Here is a 12,495-nt window from a genome sequence, read left to right on the forward strand (position 1 = left end):
AATTACCATTTTAAATAAATAAAGAAAAAATCACAAAACGTTAAAGTTCAAATGAAAATGAAACAAATCTTCGTGCTTTGCATATTCTCACTCTTTGCCAAAGGTAAAATACCTGAATTTTACAACCTTCAAATGTGTTGATCGAGATTTAAAAAGTAATTACCAAAAATATTAAGTTTTTGATCGATCATTTACATTTTGAAGTATTTTATGCAAGGGCAGAGAATTTAAGATGAAATGCAATTGCAGATGCACAAACTTTGCTCCTAAGCCAAATGGATTGGAAGAATCTGCGAAACAGTGGAGCCTTGGACTTAAATGTCTTACGCTGTTTTCTGCGAGACAAAAACTATTGTCCCAGTCCACATATCGATCACCGTCTGTATGCTCCGTAAGTTATATTGGATTTAGCAAGCCCACTTCCTTTTTAATATTAAATTCGAAATAATGAGAAAAATATTTCAAAATCCCGAAGTGATTTTTTTTTGTTTGGAGCAAAGGCAAGTTTTAGCGGTGAATTTTTCATTTTCTTTGGTATTAGGTCCATAAAATGCTCAAATAAAATGTTTGTAAAAATAAGTAGTAGTAAAGTACTAAAGATGTGTTTTGATGCTTAAAATTATTATTGCCTATTTCAAAAATTGAGGTTAGAGTTAGCAAAAGCACTAGTGCTTGCTTATAAATTTATATATTCTTTTTAATTTTACCTTTTCTCTTTTTACAACCCGAAAGTTTGATTTATGTTTATAATTTAGTCGCTGGCGGGGGAGAAAGTTCCTCAGGTGTTAGGCAACGGGAATTTCTGACTCGGTTAGTGTGTCAACTGCCGAAACACTTGTCGCAGTGCACTTGTGCAACCATAAGGATATTAACTGGCAAAAAGCGGGAAAAAAAATAAGAGTGCATTCAATAGGCGGGCAACTCGTTTCTCGAAACCAGCCACTGACCCACTAAGGATGAGATGCTTTTGCCAAAGGAGGCCTGCTTTTTCCACATCGACCACCGATCTTGGCCAGCGATGACATCAATTTCAATGGCCAATGCCAATAAAACGCTTTGTAAATGGCTCCTTGGTATTTGCCCAACCTGTCTGGGCAAGATTACCACCAACTCTGGAGACGAGACAAAGTCGCAACTGGTGAAGTCCATTTTGGGAGAGCAGACGGGTAATTGCCGTGGTAACATTTAACAACTGGGGGATTACATGATGGCCAGCTTTTACGAGGCTCGAGACTGCTGATTGATTGTTGTATAACAGCGGAAAATTACCGGATTGACACCTCCGTTCTGGGAACTCTAAGAAGAACTACAAATAGCTTTTGGCAACTATTAAGTCTCGTTAAGAATTTCTGGAAACCGTTCGGTTTCGGTTTGTAATTGCTAATATTTTTCACCTCATAGTTGTAAAACTTTACACTTGATCCACCTAATTATCATTAGCTTGATTTGTATTTATAAATTTTTAAAGATTAACTAAAGCTAGGAGCATACCAAGATCACTAAGTAGTGCTTGCTGCACGAGAGGTTTCTACGGCTTTATACACACAAGGAATTTCAATCGTTCTAGTTAAATTTAATTGCATTTTTATATGGCCGTATAAGTATTGTTATTTATAAATTAAAATAATAATCTTTACTCATAGATGGTAAAACTAATTTAGTTGTACTAAGTTCGTAAACCATTATTATTAATTAAACTATTATTCTTAAACTAGATTTATTTAGCCTACTCTGCATTTTTTTAAATATATATACATTAATACTTAATCAATTTTATTTAATATGATTTCGATTATCTTCAGCAATGGACCGCGTCGTGGAATTCCATTAAATGTCAAGAACCCAATGTCCCTATACAAAGGTGGATTCAACAAACACCGCGAAACTGTCTTCATAATTCACGGATTCAATGGAACTGCAATAGATATTCACCTGCAATTTCTTAGGGATGGTGGGTGCATCTCTCTATTTTAATATTTTAATAGAGTAAGATCAGAATTCATATGCATAACTTAAATTCGCCCCTTCTAGCTTACTTATCGCGGGATTTCAATGTCATCACCGTAGACTGGCGACCTTTGACCCGCTATCCGTGCTACCTCCACTCGCTAATCAACACCAGACTAACGGCGCAGTGCACCGCCCAGATCTACGCCTTCCTCACCCACTACGGTGCTGCTCCGGAGCGGATCACATGCGTGGGTCACTCCCTGGGCGCCCACATCTGCGGCATGATCAGCAATCACCTGACGCGAAAACAGTACCGCATCATTGGATTGGATCCCGCACGGCCTCTAATAGAGCGCATGAAGAGCAATAAGTTTCGGTTGTCCATCGACGATGCCAACGTCATCCAGGTGATCCACACCAATGCCGGATTCCTGGGCCAGGAGGACAACAACGGGCACCTCAACTACTGTGTCAACGGTGGACGCATACAGCCGTTCTGCAAAGGAAATCCAATCAGTAAGGCTAGATTGAAGTAGTTGGACTCATCTTTTTCTAGAAAACCTAATTTATGATATCTTATATATAAACCTATTATTTTCAAAAGCTTATTAAATTTGAATGTTCGCTATATTCAACAGGGAAATCGCGGTGCTCGCACTTCTTGAGCATCTGCTACTTGGCCACTGCCACGTTCAAGCACAAGAAGTTCATGGGAGTACCGTGCCCCAATGGATGCCTGAATCTCAGTGGATCCAAGCGACTGCCAGTAAGCGGAAAGGTGAATCCCTTCGAGTTCGCATCGCTGATAAGGGAGTACCACATAGGCAACGACGCCCCCGATGAGTAAGTTTGTTGAAACTCGCAACATACAATCAGTTTCTAACCTATTTCCGTTTCCGTTCAGCGCCCGAGGCTGCATTTGCATTGATGTGCCGTATGCAAAGCACTGCCCCTTTACGGACGCGTAGGAGCTGGACTTCAGTAGGTTTTAGTTCTATAATAAAGCTGTCAATCATAAGTTCAAGGAATATTGTTTTGGGGTCTCTTTTAAGCGGACATTTCATTACAGATGCTTGGCCCAACCGAACATTTACTTTCGAAACAGCCAAGTGGAGAATGGCTCTGTCTTGGCTGACAAAAGATAAAAGCTGTAATTGAGCTACAATATATTACACGCCGTAATATTATTTAAATATTATAAATATTGGTATCATTAAAATTATCATAAACGAAAAAATAAAATAGGAAAACCATGTGACCAAATGACAAATGCAGATGGTTTTGGCCATAACTTGGGCCGCACAGCTAAAATAAAGACTGTTTTGTACTCCTAATAAACAAAGCTAACTATGTCTATCCCTGTTTTTTCGGTTTTCGGGGGAAAAAAATTTGACAAATTTTTACATTTTCGATAAATTCGAGAAAAATAGCAAAAAATTATCATTTCAATGTATGTACATGGATCGATAGGGAATTTTGTTACGAATTCAACGAGGTATGGCATTCCACTTTTGGAAAACTATTTTCACTGCTTTCGAATAAAAACGGATTATTTTTTATCAAAAACTCGAAAAAAAAATTGTTGTAAAAAAATCGGATATTTTTAATCGGCGTTTTCGCCATAACTTGGGCAAAAATAACCGCACAGCTAAAATAAAGACTGTTTTGTGCTGCTAAAAAACAAAGCTAACTAAGTCTATCCCTGTTTTTTCGGTTTTCGGGGAAAAAAAATTTGACAAATTTTTGCATTTTCGATAAGGGGTACCATCATCAAAATTTGCGAAAAATGGCAAAAAATTATCATTTCAATGTATTTACATGGATCGATAGGGAATTTTGTTACGAATTCAACGAGGTATGGCATTCCACTTTTGGAAAACTATTTTCACTGCTATCGAAAAAAAACGGATTATTTTTTATCAAAAAATTGAAAAAAAAATTGTTGTAAAAAAATCGGATATTTTTAATTGGCGTTTTCGCCATAACTTGGTCATAACACGCCGTAATATTATATAAATTTATAAATATAATATTATATAAATATTATATAAATTCATTAAAAGTTTCATAAACGAAAAAGTAAAATAGGAAAACCAATAATTAGATCGATTGTACGTTATCGATTTCTAAAATCATCGCTGTAGTCGATGCAGCCGTCTTGTGTTTTGCCATCTCTATGAACATTGTGTATATGAAAGAGTTGTTATTGCTCATATCGCAATTTTTACATTTACTACGAGAAGAAAGGATTTAGTTATTTATATCGTTTGGTTTATTTAGAGTGAGTATTTTCCACGCAAGATGAAAAACCATTGAAAACAGTCATAATCGGTTGCAGTTTGCCCAACCAGAAATTCCTACAATACAGTTTGTAAATCTTCAAATAAGGGTATATAATCATGGGTTGCGATGGAGGAACTATTCCCAGGCGAGATGAGCTGGTGCGCGTGAAGCAAAAGCCAGAGCAGGTTAGTAAACCTAATAGGAGCAGCTCATAAGCAGACTTAATAGCATTTCTCGAACCTCACAGAAAGATAAGGATGCGGAGAGGGAGTTTCGTTGGCGTCATTGCACCTTGACCCAGCAGAGCCTCCAGGAGCCTATCGCCATGTGCGGCATGGGCAGGCTCTACTCCAAGCAGAGCGTCATTGAGCGACTGCTGGAAAAGGAGCCCATGCCAGAGACGGCCGCGCACGTGAAGAGCATGAAGGACATTCGCCAGCTTAATCCCACACCCAATCCTGCCTTCACCGAGGAGGACAAAACTGAGGGACTACTAGACACACGACATGCTCCTTACATCTGCAAGCTGATTGGCCTGGAAATGTCCGGTAAATTTCGCTTTGTGGCCCTTTGGAGCTGCGGTTGCGTTATGTCAGAGCGTGCCTTGAAACAGATCAAGGGCAGTGTGGCCAGCACTTGTCCACTTTGTCAGGCTCCGTACAGCGTTGAGGACGTGGTGGTGCTCAATGGCAACGACGAGGACTTGGAGCTCATGCGGGTCAAGATGGAAATGCGTGCAGCCAAACGAAAGTCATCCAAGAAAGACAAGAAGGGAGCTAAGAAGGTGGAGGTCAAAGCTGAGCCCGCAGAGCCAGAGGAGCCCGTTGCATCGACATCAAAGTCTGCACCCGTGGAGAAGCCCACTACTAGCACAAAAATCAAGGCGGTTGCGCAGGTCAAACGACTGGGTGCCGTTAACGCAATGCAGGATCCCGAACTTAAACGTCTCAAGAGCGACTTCAGCGTGGCCAAGGATCCGAAAGCCAGCGATGTCTACAAATCACTTTTTACCTCCCACAAAACCGAAAAGGACCAAGAGCGCGCCCACTGGGTCACCTACAATCCATTCTACAATTAGTCTATATTAAGTTAAAGTTTGCCGTGTTTAATCAGTCACTTGGGGTCACTTGTCCGAAGCCTGATCGTTTAAACCTAACACATAGTTCAAAAATATATACAATCGACAATGTATCGTTCAGCCTACCAAAAAGGTTTCCTTACCGTGCTTTACAGCGTGGGCAGTTCGCCCCTAAATAACTGGTCCTCCTATGTGAGTATCTTAAATTCAATGCTCCTGCATCTCCAGAAAGATTCCTTGTGCAGACCAAAAACGGGTACATCAAGCGAATCTACGATGAGGACATCAAGTCCCTGGTGCTCGAGATCATGGGCTCGAATGTGTCCACCACGTTCATACACTGCCCCAGCGAATGCAAGGAGCAGCTGGGCATCAAGCTGCCCTTCCTGGTGCTCCTGATAAAGAACATGCACAAGTACTTCTGCTTCGAAGTTAAGGTTGGTGAAAACGTTTCAAACTTATAGTAAACACTGTGCTGCAAAATGGTGTATATCCTCCATAGATTCAAGACGATCAGCGCTTCATGCGCCGCTTCCGGGTGTCCAATTTCCAGAGCAAGACCTCCGTGAAGCCCTTCTGCACGGCCATGCCGATGGGCATGTCACCAGGCTGGAACCAGATCCAGTTTAACCTGGCCGACTTCACGCGACGCGCCTATGGGTCCAATTATCTGGAGACTGTGTCCTTGCAACTGCATGCCAACGTACGCATCCGACGCATTTACTTCGCCGATAAGCTTTACACAGAGGCAGAGTTGCCCAACGACTACCGTCTGATGGGCAAGCCAAAGGACCTGAAGAAACCGGAGAAGCAGTTCAAGGTGCAGGCCACTGCGCGTCCTCCGTCACCTTTGAACACGGCCCGCGGGGAAGCTGGCCCCTCTAAGGACACGGAACCAGAGGCAACGGAACCAATGAGTGAGGGGGAGCCTGTGCTGCAGAAATCTCCATCGCCGCCAGTTCCGCAGAAGGTTCCGTCGCCAGCAGCCTCCGCTCCTCCAGAGCCCGCCACCGAAGAACCTGCTCCGCAAACGGAGGCCACTGAAGAGGCCTACTATTAAGTTACGTTTCATAATTGCTTGTTTTTATCATTCTGTTGACACGCGACTGGGAGTGGCACATGTTTTAAATTTCCAGTCATAGCAATCATAATGCAAAGTGTTGCATCTTTTATAACGAACTGGGGCATAGGCACTCTAGCTTACTCTCTGTGAAATTGAAATGGGTTTCCTTTGGCCTCCCACGAAGAACCGGTTAGTTTCCTATTGTAGACACACAACTTTATTTTAACCCTCTAGGACTCGAAACAAAATCTGCTTTGTTACATTGTGAATTTGCTAAAATTATAATGATAATAATTAGGATGAAACCGCAGGTGCGCTAGCGATAGCCAGCATGTCAGCGTCAATGTTCTTGAGTGCGTTGTGGTACTCGGTGATCTCGAGTGCCTCCCACTCAGCTTTGAAGGCGGCCTTTGGATCTTGGGGCATGGTCATGGCGGCGCCCGTCATGGCATCCGCCTGTGCCTGCGTCTGGTCGGCGTGGTTGTTCTCACCAAGGACCAGTGTGTAGATGGACCGCAGTCCGAACACATTGAGGAAGTACCAAGAGGCAGAGGAGACCCAGGCGGCGTCCAGAGAGGCCAGCTCCACGCCCCTCTGGAGCATGGGCTTAAAGCGCAGGGTCAACGGGAAGGGAACCTTTGTGGTGACGAAGCCCGAAAACATCCAGTTGATCCAACCACCGATCACTACCATGGGCAGTACGTTAATAAAGTTGCCCTTGACCATGTCGGTGAGCATGGCGGATGAGTTCTGTGCCACAGGCGCCCGTTTCTGAGTCTTGAAGTACCCGGTCTCCTCGTTGTTGAAGTAGTTCTTTCGCATGGAGAAGCTCTGGGCGCTCAGATATTTGCCGTTCTCGCGAAGCAAGCGTGCCCGGATCATCGCCTGGCTGTGAATGAAATGGTAGGTGTCACTAAAAGGTGCTTCAATGCCCTTTGCTCCCTCACCTGTCCTGGATCTGGGTGATCTCGGCCTTCTTTTGCGTAGAAATCAGTATGGAGACGTAGTGGCGCACAATGCCCACCAGGAACGTGATCAGCACGATGGGCAGAAACACCCACACGCGGATGTCTGGATCAATTAGCAGCTCCGTCATATTTTAATTGATCTGTGAGATTTTCCTGTTTTTCGGCCCAATTTTCACCCAATTGGCTCAATTGGATTGGGGATGACAGTCGATTATTTACCCGATAAATGTGACATGTTTATTATCGAGTCACCATCGTGACAGAATATTTGTCGATACTTATTTCACTTTTTAAAAGATAAAGACTTAACTTATTTAATTGGACTTATTGGCTTGTACCCAAATTTAAAGTATTAGAATTCATAGAAGTTAATAATATGTTCTATAGATAAAGGTTCTGCTTTTATATGTAAACTGCCGTTATCTTATTTTAAAAAACGTTAGAATTATGTCAATGGATACGGCTGTACAAAATAATGGCATGGAATACCCCAATTATGTGAACAAATCACAGGAATTTGATATACCAAGTCGAACTTTAAATTATCGATGTCCGTCATGCATGTGGCAACTCTGTAAACGAAGAATGTAAATTTTAATCGAGTTGAATTGGTTGAACTGCAGCAAAGACGCCAGGCAAAAATCGAGATTTGCTGAACACCAGAAAGACATTGCCATGGAGGCCAAGACCGACGCACCCATCTCCCCGGCGCCCACACCAAATCCGCCGGCAGAAACTGGCAAGGAGCCAAATGCGAGCAGCAACGCGCAGGCCAACCCGACCGCTCAGCCGGGACCGCCTGCATCCGGAGCCACTGCCGTTAGTCAGTCCTCGAATCCAGTGGCCCAGCAAGTGCAGCAACCGACGGTGGCCAAGAAGCCCAGTAGCGAGACAAACAACATGCCCACGCGACAGTACCTCGACCAGACGGTGGCGCCGGTTCTGCTCCACGGAATGCAGGCACTCGCTCGCGAACGGCCCACGGATCCCATCCAGTTCCTGGCATCGTACCTGCTGAAGCATAGCAACGGGTGCGACGAGAACAACGCCGCCGCTGTGGACAACAACTCCTAAACCCCTCTCCCATGTTTCCCCTCCTTAGTTGTATAAGTGAACAGTGAATAAATAAACGTTTAAAGTTAGAATGTAATCGCAAAACACACAATGTACTAGGATCGCTAAATTGTTATAGGATATCCCCAGGGGTCCAGTTTCGAGTTCAGCAGCTCCAGCGAGGCGTCGGCGATCTTGGCCAGAAGCTCTGCCAGCTTGTGCTTCGTATAGACTTTGTACAGCTGCCGGTTCTCGCTGGATATCTCATCTGCGAGGCGCACGCAGCCCGCAAAGTCTCCAGTCTTGAACATCACTTCGTTCAGGAGCAGGGCGATCTCGGGAATGCAGATAGAGCGCAGTTTCTCCATCTGCAGTAGGCGGTGATCCCAGTTCAGCTGCACGGCGTTCTCGGGCTGCTTGGCGATGAACGGATCCACCAGCCAACCCTTATCCGGAAACATGAGCACATTGTACAGGGTTTCGATGGTTTCTGCAAGGAAAGTACGCAGGTTATTTCTCCAAAGATCAAATTTACATGAATCCCATCAACTTACGCTTGGCCTGCTCCTTAACCTTGTGCTCCCAGCGCACGACCTCCGATCGGTGAGCCTGCTCCTTGCGCTCACTTGCCATGCGCTCCGTAAAGTTGTCCTGGGAGGAAGCAGTGTTGGCAGTCTGCGGCTTCTTGGGTCTGTTCTGCTGCAGACGGTTCCATTCAACGAAGCTGTCGACGCCCGAGAGATACACCTTGTAGCAGAGATACTCCTTCAGGCAGCACTCTTCACGCGGCGGTATGTTGTCCACCGAGCTGTACAAGTTGACTATTTGCTGGACTATGTCGCCCGGCACCATGCGGAACGTCTGGCGCATGCACTCCATCTTACTGCAGGCCAGATAGGTGCGTATCATGGCGTTGGCCTGCCACAGCAACTCACCGCGCTGCTCCGGCAAATGGATTAGCCACTCCAAAGCTGAGATCTTGCGCTGATCGACCGCAGAGATCTCGCCCGAGAGCGGCTCACCGAATTCCCCGTGCGCATGATGTGCGAGGCGAATGTTCTCCACGGTGATGCGCGTAATCTGTTCCACATCCAAGCCTGCTTGCAAGGCGGCATCCAGAGCTAGCTCCCGTTGACGCTTCTGCTCAACTTGCTCCAGAAACCGCGAGTAGAGCTTCACCTGCAGCGTGTTCGAAAGAGATGCGGCATAGTAAGCTATTAGCTGGGGCTCGCCCCTTGCAATCAAGGCCTCCACATATGCGGCAATGATCTTCTCCGCCTGCCGCTCCTGCTCCACACGGCCGATTTGGCGCAGAAACAGCACAATGTGGGCCATAAAGCGCAGTTGGTGGGGCGATTGCTGGCCGGCGTCCTTTTCCACCCAACGCACCATGTGTTGCAGCAGCTCGCCACATGTGTCCAAGATCAAATGGCGCTGGATAATGCCCAGTTGACCTTGGGCGAAGTCGCGCACCGACGCATCCTTGGCGACGTTCAGCTCGTCGAATATTTGCTCCATTGTCATCTTGCCGTTCCAGTACTCATCCGGCATCGGTTGGTAGCGCTTCAGGCAACAGCCGCGTATCTCCGACTCCACACGGATGTCGATCTGCACCTTCAGGTGGGCCCACAGCAAATCGTGCCAGTTGCTGTGCAGAAGGGTTTTCAGGGAGCTTAGGTGGCCGGAGAAGACGCCCGCCGTCGCCCGGCTGTACTCATCATAGTTTTTGGAATCGGCCAGCATCCAGGCGCACCGCTTCCAGATATCCCTCCTGGGATTGCCCTCGATGGGCAGCTTTTCGTGGACCCCCGAGACATTCTGCTCGAAGTTGGGATCCTCGTGCAGACGCCAACCCTCAAGGATTGCCGCCCGCCAGGTCTGTCCGTAGTGCTTACACAGCTTGAGGCCATCGTCGACGTGACCCGAGCGAATGGATGCGAAAATGGCGCGGGACAGACGCAGGTTGTCCTCCTCATCGAGGGCGTGCAGCGGCCGTTTCTCGCGTACGGGAGCATCCGGATCCAGGCGCGATACAATCTCATGGCCCTTGCCGAAGGCAGCGCCCTGCAGGTTATCCAGCTGGAAGAGCGTGTTCTCCCAGGCCATCATGCGATCGTGGCAGTGGAGTGGGTTTTGTTGCTCCCCCTGGTCGTAGCACGCCTCCAGCCAGTCCACCACCAGCTGGTACTCACGCAGAGTGGCATTGATGGTGTACAGCTGCTGTATGACCTCCTTCTCGCTGCCGCCGAGTGTGGGGCCATCCTGCATCTCATCATCCGCCTGGGTGTCCGTCTGCAGCAAGATGCGGTCGTAGAAGAGGGCGTGCAGCAGGCGCCACGTGTATATCTCCTGCCGCAGCCAAGTGAGCATGGCCTGGCGCTGCCGCGCGCCCTGCTCCCCGCCCATGCCGCGCTCGATCTCCAGCTCCAGCTTCTCCACCACGCCGCGACAGACGTGCGTAAGGGACTGGATCACCTCGAAGGCCTCCTGTCCGCCGCCCTGGGCCTGCAGCACGCCGAAGAACTGCGGAAACAGCACGTCCACGCGGCTCTTGCCGCGATCCAGATCATCGCCGGTGTCCTCCATAAGTGATCGATCCTCCTGGGCCGCGTTGCTCTGCTCGAGGATGAGCAGCGAGTGGGACAGGTTCTGCGGCGCCATGGAGCTGTTGAGGGTGGTGCGCAGCAGGCCACTGCGGTTGCTCATCGGGAATGGGCTATCGGGCATGGCTGCACTCTGCATTTCCTGGCTATCTGCTACTTGACATCAATTCAATCAATTAAAACAAAACAGAAATTCACGCGCTATTCGCTAAAAATGCCGGGAGCGTTTAGTGTTACCAGATGCTGGAACAGCAGAAAAGCTCTCCATCAACCTTGCATCCCCACTTGGAAATCAACATTTCCCACTTAATTTTGATTTTTAATTTTATTAGAAATTATTATTTATTTAATTGTTAAGCAAGACGACGACAGAACACCGTACCAGCATACCCTGTAATCACTGTAATCAGTATTCGGTACCATCATTCCGAACCGCAACTTCGTGCCTGAAATGCGTTCCACATTCGCGGAACAGAATTCGTACCAGAATAAGTAACTGAAGCGTACCACGATCACGTAACAGAACTCCGTACCGAAATCACGTAACGATTTCCATACGAGAATCACGAAATTAAATTAGGTACAAGAATCCGAGCTCCCAAATTCAAAATGCATATTAAATATTAAGGATTACCAAACAGCTTTCTTAAGAAAGTCCAGAAATGGCATATTTTATTACTTAATGTTGACTGTGTACAAATAAATGCCGATGATCAGGCCGTAGAGACCAAGCACCTCGGCGAAAATGAGGATCAGGATCATGCCGATGAAGAGGCGTGGCTGCAGCGCAATGTGGCGCACACCCACTTCACCGACCTCACCCACCGCATATCCGGCAGCCAGGCCAGCGAATCCCACCGAGAGTCCGGCGGCCAGGTGCACATAGCCGGTGGGCAGCGAGTAATTGGGAGCTGGCGCCAGTTCGCCAGACAGCAGCACGGATACCACAAGACCGTATATGGCAATGATGCCCGCCATAACCACCGGAATGATTGACTTCATCACCAGTTCCGGACGCATCACCGCCGTGGCGGCGATCCCGGTTCCAGACACAGCAGTTCCGTATGCCGCACCAGCCGCGGTTAGCACACTGGAGAACACCACGCCCATCACTCCATAGAACGGCGCGTACGGCGGATTGCGGTCCAGTGCTTGAGGCGTGATACTTGATTTCTTCAGATTCAGACTTGCGATCAGCTCCGGCACGTCCAGCGATCTCGATCCGTTCCATGCTGGCCAATAGTTGTCCATTTCCGATGGATGTTGAGGTATTTACTTGGGTAGGAAATTAGGAACGCTCCACGTTGGTTGCTCTCCGGGTTTTCTAGCTTGCTAGTCTGACTTACTCGTAGTTTGGCATGAATACAATTCCAATGGGAACGAGATCAGCAGAGGGAAAGTGAGCAAGCTGTTAACTCTATTTATGCCATATAGTTAAAGAATAGGCAAACTAGCTAATATAATCCATTTTCTGAGTAAAAACATTCATATATGGTA

The 12,495-nt window shown here is 46.9% G+C and overlaps 7 protein-coding genes across 11 annotated transcripts; 4 read left to right on the forward strand and 3 right to left on the reverse strand.

Moving 5' to 3' along the window:
• The first annotated feature begins 9 nt into the window (after positions 1-9).
• LOC120457019 (phospholipase A1) lies at positions 10-3,128 on the forward strand. Of its 2 annotated transcripts, XM_039644188.1 has the most exons (7): positions 10-103; positions 250-391; positions 1,803-1,951; positions 2,032-2,466; positions 2,589-2,793; positions 2,855-2,931; positions 3,003-3,128. In XM_039644188.1, the coding sequence occupies exons 1-6, from the start codon at positions 52-54 to the stop codon at positions 2,916-2,918; spliced, it is 1,047 nt and encodes a 348-aa protein (XP_039500122.1). In that variant the 5' UTR covers positions 10-51; the 3' UTR covers positions 2,919-2,931; positions 3,003-3,128. The 2 variants fall into 2 exon arrangements, with proteins under 2 accessions (XP_039500122.1, XP_039500113.1); XM_039644179.1 differs by having other exon boundaries at positions 2,855-3,016.
• Positions 3,129-4,101: 973 nt separating this feature from the next.
• LOC120456368 (replication termination factor 2) lies at positions 4,102-5,436 on the forward strand. Of its 4 annotated transcripts, none has more exons than XM_039643193.1 (3): positions 4,102-4,231; positions 4,289-4,418; positions 4,481-5,436. In XM_039643193.1, exons 2-3 carry the CDS (start codon positions 4,350-4,352, stop codon positions 5,309-5,311), a joined length of 900 nt encoding a protein of 299 aa, XP_039499127.1. In that variant the 5' UTR covers positions 4,102-4,231; positions 4,289-4,349; the 3' UTR covers positions 5,312-5,436. The 4 variants fall into 4 exon arrangements, with proteins under 4 accessions (XP_039499127.1, XP_039499145.1, XP_039499136.1 ...); XM_039643211.2 differs by having other exon boundaries at positions 4,125-4,231; positions 4,302-4,418; XM_039643202.2 differs by having other exon boundaries at positions 4,127-4,231; positions 4,273-4,418.
• On the forward strand, positions 5,363-6,462 carry LOC120456391 (cilia- and flagella-associated protein 20). The gene is made up of 3 exons (XM_039643222.1): positions 5,363-5,503; positions 5,557-5,748; positions 5,814-6,462. The coding sequence occupies exons 1-3, from the start codon at positions 5,420-5,422 to the stop codon at positions 6,369-6,371; spliced, it is 834 nt and encodes a 277-aa protein (XP_039499156.1). The 5' UTR covers positions 5,363-5,419; the 3' UTR covers positions 6,372-6,462.
• Positions 6,463-6,568: 106 nt separating this feature from the next.
• LOC120456401 (ER membrane protein complex subunit 3) lies at positions 6,569-7,562 on the reverse strand. Its single transcript, XM_039643233.1, has 2 exons — positions 7,322-7,562; positions 6,569-7,263 (listed from the first exon to the last, which is right to left on the reverse strand). Exons 1-2 carry the CDS (start codon positions 7,468-7,470, stop codon positions 6,669-6,671), a joined length of 744 nt encoding a protein of 247 aa, XP_039499167.1. The 5' UTR covers positions 7,471-7,562; the 3' UTR covers positions 6,569-6,668.
• A 328-nt stretch (positions 7,563-7,890) lies between these two features.
• LOC120455820 (protein dpy-30 homolog) lies at positions 7,891-8,492 on the forward strand. Its single transcript, XM_039642288.2, has one exon. It carries the CDS (start codon positions 8,018-8,020, stop codon positions 8,414-8,416), a length of 399 nt encoding a protein of 132 aa, XP_039498222.1. The 5' UTR covers positions 7,891-8,017; the 3' UTR covers positions 8,417-8,492.
• LOC120455811 (nuclear pore complex protein Nup107) lies at positions 8,469-11,239 on the reverse strand. Its single transcript, XM_039642275.1, has 2 exons — positions 8,950-11,239; positions 8,469-8,885 (listed from the first exon to the last, which is right to left on the reverse strand). The coding sequence occupies exons 1-2, from the start codon at positions 11,135-11,137 to the stop codon at positions 8,521-8,523; spliced, it is 2,553 nt and encodes an 850-aa protein (XP_039498209.1). The 5' UTR covers positions 11,138-11,239; the 3' UTR covers positions 8,469-8,520.
• A 375-nt stretch (positions 11,240-11,614) lies between these two features.
• On the reverse strand, positions 11,615-12,378 carry LOC120451916 (V-type proton ATPase 16 kDa proteolipid subunit). Its single transcript, XM_039635932.2, has one exon. It carries the CDS (start codon positions 12,247-12,249, stop codon positions 11,674-11,676), a length of 576 nt encoding a protein of 191 aa, XP_039491866.1. The 5' UTR covers positions 12,250-12,378; the 3' UTR covers positions 11,615-11,673.
• Between the last annotated feature and the right edge of the window lie 117 nt (positions 12,379-12,495).

This window comes from Drosophila santomea, chromosome 2L (genome assembly GCF_016746245.2).
Source record: "Drosophila santomea strain STO CAGO 1482 chromosome 2L, Prin_Dsan_1.1, whole genome shotgun sequence".
NCBI lineage: Eukaryota > Metazoa > Arthropoda > Insecta > Diptera > Drosophilidae > Drosophila > Drosophila santomea.

What these genes read in the sequence shown, in the direction of transcription:
- LOC120455820 (XM_039642288.2), top strand. Translation starts at nt 8,018, where the DNA reads ATGGAGGCCAAGACCGACGCACCCATCTCCCCGGCGCCCACACCAAAT.
- LOC120456401 (XM_039643233.1), bottom strand. Translation starts at nt 7,470, where the DNA reads ATGACGGAGCTGCTAATTGATCCAGACATCCGCGTGTGGGTGTTTCTG. An exon ending in ATCACCCAGATCCAGGACAG is followed by an intron (nt 7,264 to 7,321) that starts GTGAGGGAGCAA and finishes TTTCATTCACAG; the next exon opens with CCAGGCGATGATCCGGGCAC.
- LOC120456368 (XM_039643193.1), top strand. Translation starts at nt 4,350, where the DNA reads ATGGGTTGCGATGGAGGAACTATTCCCAGGCGAGATGAGCTGGTGCGC. An exon ending in TGAAGCAAAAGCCAGAGCAG is followed by an intron (nt 4,419 to 4,480) that starts GTTAGTAAACCT and finishes CGAACCTCACAG; the next exon opens with AAAGATAAGGATGCGGAGAG.
- LOC120456391 (XM_039643222.1), top strand. Translation starts at nt 5,420, where the DNA reads ATGTATCGTTCAGCCTACCAAAAAGGTTTCCTTACCGTGCTTTACAGC. An exon ending in TAAATAACTGGTCCTCCTAT is followed by an intron (nt 5,504 to 5,556) that starts GTGAGTATCTTA and finishes TTCCTTGTGCAG; the next exon opens with ACCAAAAACGGGTACATCAA. An exon ending in ACTTCTGCTTCGAAGTTAAG is followed by an intron (nt 5,749 to 5,813) that starts GTTGGTGAAAAC and finishes TATCCTCCATAG; the next exon opens with ATTCAAGACGATCAGCGCTT.
- LOC120455811 (XM_039642275.1), bottom strand. Translation starts at nt 11,137, where the DNA reads ATGCAGAGTGCAGCCATGCCCGATAGCCCATTCCCGATGAGCAACCGC. An exon ending in GGTTAAGGAGCAGGCCAAGC is followed by an intron (nt 8,886 to 8,949) that starts GTAAGTTGATGG and finishes CTTTCCTTGCAG; the next exon opens with AAACCATCGAAACCCTGTAC.
- LOC120451916 (XM_039635932.2), bottom strand. Translation starts at nt 12,249, where the DNA reads ATGGACAACTATTGGCCAGCATGGAACGGATCGAGATCGCTGGACGTG.
- LOC120457019 (XM_039644188.1), top strand. Translation starts at nt 52, where the DNA reads ATGAAAATGAAACAAATCTTCGTGCTTTGCATATTCTCACTCTTTGCC. An exon ending in CCTGCAATTTCTTAGGGATG is followed by an intron (nt 1,952 to 2,031) that starts GTGGGTGCATCT and finishes CGCCCCTTCTAG; the next exon opens with CTTACTTATCGCGGGATTTC. An exon ending in GGCAACGACGCCCCCGATGA is followed by an intron (nt 2,794 to 2,854) that starts GTAAGTTTGTTG and finishes GTTTCCGTTCAG; the next exon opens with CGCCCGAGGCTGCATTTGCA.